This window comes from Hordeum vulgare, chromosome 1H, assembly GCF_904849725.1.
Source record: "Hordeum vulgare subsp. vulgare chromosome 1H, MorexV3_pseudomolecules_assembly, whole genome shotgun sequence".
NCBI classification, from domain to species: Eukaryota; Viridiplantae; Streptophyta; class Magnoliopsida; order Poales; family Poaceae; genus Hordeum; species Hordeum vulgare.
This window is the reverse complement of record NC_058518.1, coordinates 403880994-403886350: the sequence shown is the minus strand read 5'-3', so window position 1 is coordinate 403886350 and position 5357 is coordinate 403880994. Positions and strand designations below refer to the sequence as shown.

The 5357-nt window shown below is 49.5% G+C and overlaps 2 protein-coding genes across 2 annotated transcripts; both read left to right on the top strand.

Moving 5' to 3' along the window:
* Window positions 1-201: 201 nt before the first annotated feature.
* On the top strand, window positions 202-3206 carry LOC123399668 (60S ribosomal protein L27-like). The gene is made up of 2 exons (XM_045094064.1): window positions 202-607; window positions 3091-3206. Exons 1-2 carry the CDS (start codon window positions 202-204, stop codon window positions 3204-3206), a joined length of 522 nt encoding a protein of 173 aa, XP_044949999.1.
* Window positions 3207-3666: 460 nt separating this feature from the next.
* Window positions 3667-4969, top strand: LOC123412228 (ethylene-responsive transcription factor RAP2-3-like). The gene is made up of 2 exons (XM_045105171.1): window positions 3667-4070; window positions 4239-4969. Exons 1-2 carry the CDS (start codon window positions 3977-3979, stop codon window positions 4691-4693), a joined length of 549 nt encoding a protein of 182 aa, XP_044961106.1. The 5' UTR covers window positions 3667-3976; the 3' UTR covers window positions 4694-4969.
* The last annotated feature ends 388 nt before the right edge of the window (window positions 4970-5357 follow it).

Genomic DNA, 5357 nt, shown 5'->3' with positions numbered 1-5357 from the left:
TGCCACGACCGAGGTGCTTGGTGAAGAACCACCAAAAACAAGATCCATTCTTCACACGATTCGGCGAAACCCTAGTGACGCCAACCCTATATAATATCCTCCCCGACCATGCCGCTAGCTTTCCCCCACCCACAACCTCCAACCCCTCCCCCAACCCGAAACCCATCGACGGCGGCGCAGCGCGAGGAGAGGAGAAGGAAGATGGTGACGTTCTTGAAGCCGGGCAAGGCGGTGATCCTGCTGCAGGGCAGGTACGCCGGGAAGAAGGTGGTTATCGTGCGCGTGTTTGAGGAGCGCACCCGCGACCGCCCCTACGGGCACTGCCTGGTCGCCGGCCTGGCCAAATACCCGAAGAAGGTGATCCGCAAGGACTCGGACAAGAAGACGACCAAGAAGTCTCGCGTCAAGGTCTTCCTCAAGCTCATCAACTTCACCCACCTCATGCCCACCCGCTACACCCTCGATGTCGACCTCGAGGAGGTGGTCTCCGGCGCCCCCGACTCCCTCACCACCAAGGACAAGAAGCTCACAGCTGCCAAGTCCACCAAGGCCAAGCTCGAGGAGAGGTTCAAGACCGGCAAGAACAGGTGGTTCTTCACCAAGCTCTGCATGATTCGACATGATTCAAGAAATGCCAACAAGATATATTCTTCACATGATTCCACATGATTCGACATGATTCCACATGATTCGACATGATTCAAGAAATTCCAACAAGATCTATTCTTCACATGATTCGACATGATTCAAGAAATTCCAACAAGATCTATTCTTCACATGATTCGACATGATTCAAGAAATGCCAACAAGATCTATTCTTCACATGATTCGACATGATTCAAGAAATGCCAACAAGATCTATTCTTCACATGATTCGACATGATTCGACATGATTTCACATGATTCGACATGATTCAAGAAATTCCAACAAGATATATTCTTCACATGATTCGACATGATTCCACATGATTCGACATGATTCAAGAAATTCCAACAAGATATATTCTTCACATGATTCGACATGATTCAAAACTTGATGCACTTCGTGTACAAATCGGACAATCTCTTCGAAAGTATGAGGATTTCATACGAAAACTCATCTGTTACAAAAGGCATTTCATTTTTTCGAACTTATTTCATTTTTCCACATGGGTGCGTGTATTAATTAAAAATCATTACAACATATAATGTATAGAGAAGTGACCAAATTAATAGAAATTCATCATCACATTAAAGTCAAAGTACAGTAGTGACCAAAATAAATACATAACGTTCTTACATAGTTCTCATTATTGAACAACATATAACTCTCTAAAGCATCTAATTAGAACATACATTGAAACTACTAAATTTAAATGCAACAACAAATGCGATCATAACCGCAACTAAGGTACAAATTGATCCAACGACATAATGATACCAAGCCTCAGTAAGAATGGTATATTTTCTAATGTTTCTAATCTTCAAGCGCATTGCATTCATCTTGATCTTGTGATCGTCACGCACATCGACAACATCCAACTCCAATATCATCTTCTCCTCTTCAACTCTTTGTAATTTTTCTTTCAAGTTATTGTTTTCATTTTCAATCAAATTTAACTTCTTGGCAAGAATTTGTATGTCGGTTCGAATTTCTGGTTCACATACCTCCTAGATAAAAAAATCTATGTCACGTTGGTCGGCATAATTGTCATAAACACTAAATAAAACAAATAGTTATAAAAGATAATATATACCACATCCGAATCATAGACAGGACGAGGGTCGACGGAGGCGGATACCAAAACCATCGCACTATATAATAACAAACAATAATAGAAGTAAGAAAATTACACAAGTATCTATCAAAATCATACAAGTAAGAACTTTTTTCTTTTAGAAAGAAGATAAGACGAAGAGACTAACCACGGTGGTGTCGATGCCGAGATGGGCGCGGACGATCGACGGCGGTGAGGACGGGGACGGGACACGGACGGGCCGCCAAAGCTACACAAAACTAGAGGAAAATGGAACTTAGACAAGGAAGTTCGAGAGGAGAAAGCTTAAGTGTGGCTTGGGCATTTCATCGAACACCTCATGTGCATAGGAGGTGAGCTAGAGCACCACAAAGCTCTCCCACGACACGCCAAAATAACAGAGCAGTGCACTGCTCTGCTCACGGTTGGGTGGTATATATAGGCCAAGCATTGGTCCCGGTTTATGGACGGAACCGGGAGTGAAGGACAACATTTTGTCCCGGTTCCAGCCAAAAACCGAGACCAATTGTTGTGGGCCAGGAGCGAGGCACATTCGTCCCGGTTCGTTTCTGGAACCGGGACCAAAGGGGCAAGACGAACCGGGACCAATGGCCCACGAGGCCCGGCCGGCGCCCTGGCCTCACAAACCGGGACCGATGCCCCCATGGGTCCCGGTTCGTAAGTGAACCGGGACTAATGGGATTTCATTAAATGGACCAAAGCCCTCTTTTCTACTAGTGGTATGGCTTTTCCTACGACTGAAGTCCACCGACAATGAAACGTAAGAGAGAAAGTCGTCTTCATATCAATACACCGACGGGCATGAATCATCTTTGTCCAAACAGAGGAAGTACCTTAAAGGCTTAGTGCACACGATTAGTCCGCAAAAGTATTGTCGTCAATCATCAAAACTACTCGGGTAGAAATATGCCTTACAACTCGTCAAAAACGTAGTACGGATCTAGGCGGATCTGCTCGTCGCGTGAGCTATCCTTGCCGTCGTCCACCTTCTTCTCCTCCTTCAATGCCAGTCCAACCATTTCACGGACCGCCCGATTCTGCTCGAGGACAAGGACGCGCGTGTTCCTGTGCTGTCGTTTCTTCAAAATGCGGGAGTTGATGGCTTCCTCTTCTACGGTCCCTCGTTTTGTCGCATCAGCCGCCTCCGCCTCCGCATTTCCTCCATGAGATAGGCCTCGGCGGCCTTATCCCCTCATTCCCACGGCGGACAGCCCGTTTCTGGTGGGACTGGAAGTCAGCCAGATCGGTCGATGGATCCGCCGGTCGGGACCTAGATGATCCCTCGGAGGAACCGAACACCCGTTGAGCGGACGCTATGAAATTTGATGGACAGATCCTGTCGTCGGCCGGGTACTGTCTTCGTGGGAGCGACGGAGTGTAATGCGAGCCGTCATTGTCTTCTTCAATCTGCATGGGACGATCCCGGCCCTGTCGATGGATCCTGACTGATCGGAGTAAGATCCGCTATCCTTAATGACGAAAACGGCCGAAGATCGTCGAAGGTGAGCTAGGATGACGGATGGGAGTGGAGGAGGGTTCGGCGAGCTAGGATGACGGATGGGAATGGAGGAGGGTGTAGTCAAATCCGATGAACGGCTGAGAAAAATATATATGGATGGATGTGGCCAGTGCAAATACGGATAGCAAATAAATCAATCAACCTACCAAACGCCTCCGCAGTTTCCTCGGCAGTTTGGCAGTGTGCGAGTTCAGCAAACAGGGGTATCGGCGACCCACCGTTTCCCCGTGAAACCGTCGGCGGAGATGGAAATCCCGGTGGCGCGGCTTTTCACTCCCGCCTTCTCAGAACCGCGCGCTGACCCTGTTCAACGCATGTGACACAGCCACGCACATCCACCAGCCGGCATACCACAGTGACACTGCGTGTACGCCGCGGCCGCGCGGCCTCCCTGGCCGCCACGTCTTCCCAGCTGCCGCTCCATTTGTCGCCGATGCCGGCCTCTTCGTCCGCGGCGATCGATAAAGCATAGCGCTATCTCACGTGCCAGCCGGGCTGCATACCTCTGCCACTGTGCTTCATCGGTTTCTTTAACTCTGCTTGCTATCTATATAGAGCAAGGGACGGGGTTTGCAGTTGAGGCCCAGCCACATTAAACCGAAGGAAGAATAGACGTCTGCCATTTCTCGTTTGCTCAAGTCTTCTCTGCCTAGGTAGCTGTCAAAGGCTGTGTGAGTAAGGAAAACGTGGTAGCTTGAAAATGTGCGGCGGAGCTGTTATCGCCGACTTCGTCCCGGCCGCTGCCCGCCGCCCTGATGGCTCCTCCACCGACGTCCCCGGCTCCAGCCTCACCGGTAGATACTAGCGGTCCCAATCTGTTCTATATAATCAACTTGCGTACACAGGCTTGCAGGGCCTGCAACCTACGTATTTTGTAATGTAGCTAGCGTCTTCCATATATATTATCCACGATTGACAGTGAGCTTGCATGCTGATCTCTTCTGTACTACTGTATTTGTAAGGTGAGGAGGTGACGGAGAAAGCGCCGGCGCCAGCGCGGAAGACGGCGTACCGTGGGATCAGGCGCCGGCCATGGGGCCGCTGGGCTGCGGAGATCCGGGACCCTAGGAAGGGTGCGCGCGTGTGGCTGGGCACCTACGCTACCGCGGAGGAGGCCGCGCGCGCCTACGACGTCGCGGCGCGCGATATCCGCGGGGTGAAGGCCAAGCTCAACTTCCCGCCCGCCGTGGGCGCGCCGCAGGCGGCGGTGGCGGGGGCGCCCAAGAAGCGTCCGAGGGTCGCGGCAGAGGAGAGCTCTGCGTCTTGGTCTCCACTTCCGGGCACAGCTACCGGCGTCGGCAGCACGGACAGCCTGCGGGAGAGCATGTCCGGGCTGGAGGCGTTCCTGGGGCTGAAGGACGCCGCCGGGGACGACGACGTCCAGCCCTGGGAGGCCGTCGATATCATCTTCGAGTAGTCGTGTGCCGTCGCCACATACCGACCGCTCTTGCGGGGTCCATAGGTACATTTGCCGATAAATAAGCGGTCGTTCGGCTTTCCTGGGCTTCGTGAGGCATATCCAGGTCATTTGTACTGGAATGTATGTAAGTCGAGCACGACTATCACAAATGCGGACAAGGTTTAAGAAAAGTGGTATTTTCAGCCTATCGGGTTTAAGATGAGGAAATGTTTTGTTGACGACGATACTTCTACGATGACTTAATAATATCAAGATGACATGTGTTCAGTCTTTCAAAGGTGTTCATACAAATAAGTTGTGTGTATATTCAGTCTTTCGAAGATGTTCATAGAAATAAGTTGTGTGTATTCATAAAGATGAAGTATTCGTGTGTTTGCGTGTATATAAACGCGAGTTTGTGTGTGTTTAAAAAAAAGTGAACAACTAATACCAATTATTCAACCATAAGATATAATTTTTTTGAAAGATAGAAAAGATCAGAGCCCAATAAACAAGTTCAATGAAATGACGCCATCCTTCTGCCACCAGCCTTCAGAGCGGCAAGCAGAGAGGGGTGGAAAATTCACAGGAACCTAGCCTCATGGTCAAGGGAGCTTCATTCAAAAATGTTGTAATCAGTTGGGCTGGTTGTGTTTGTAATATTGTACTTGTGAAATCAAGT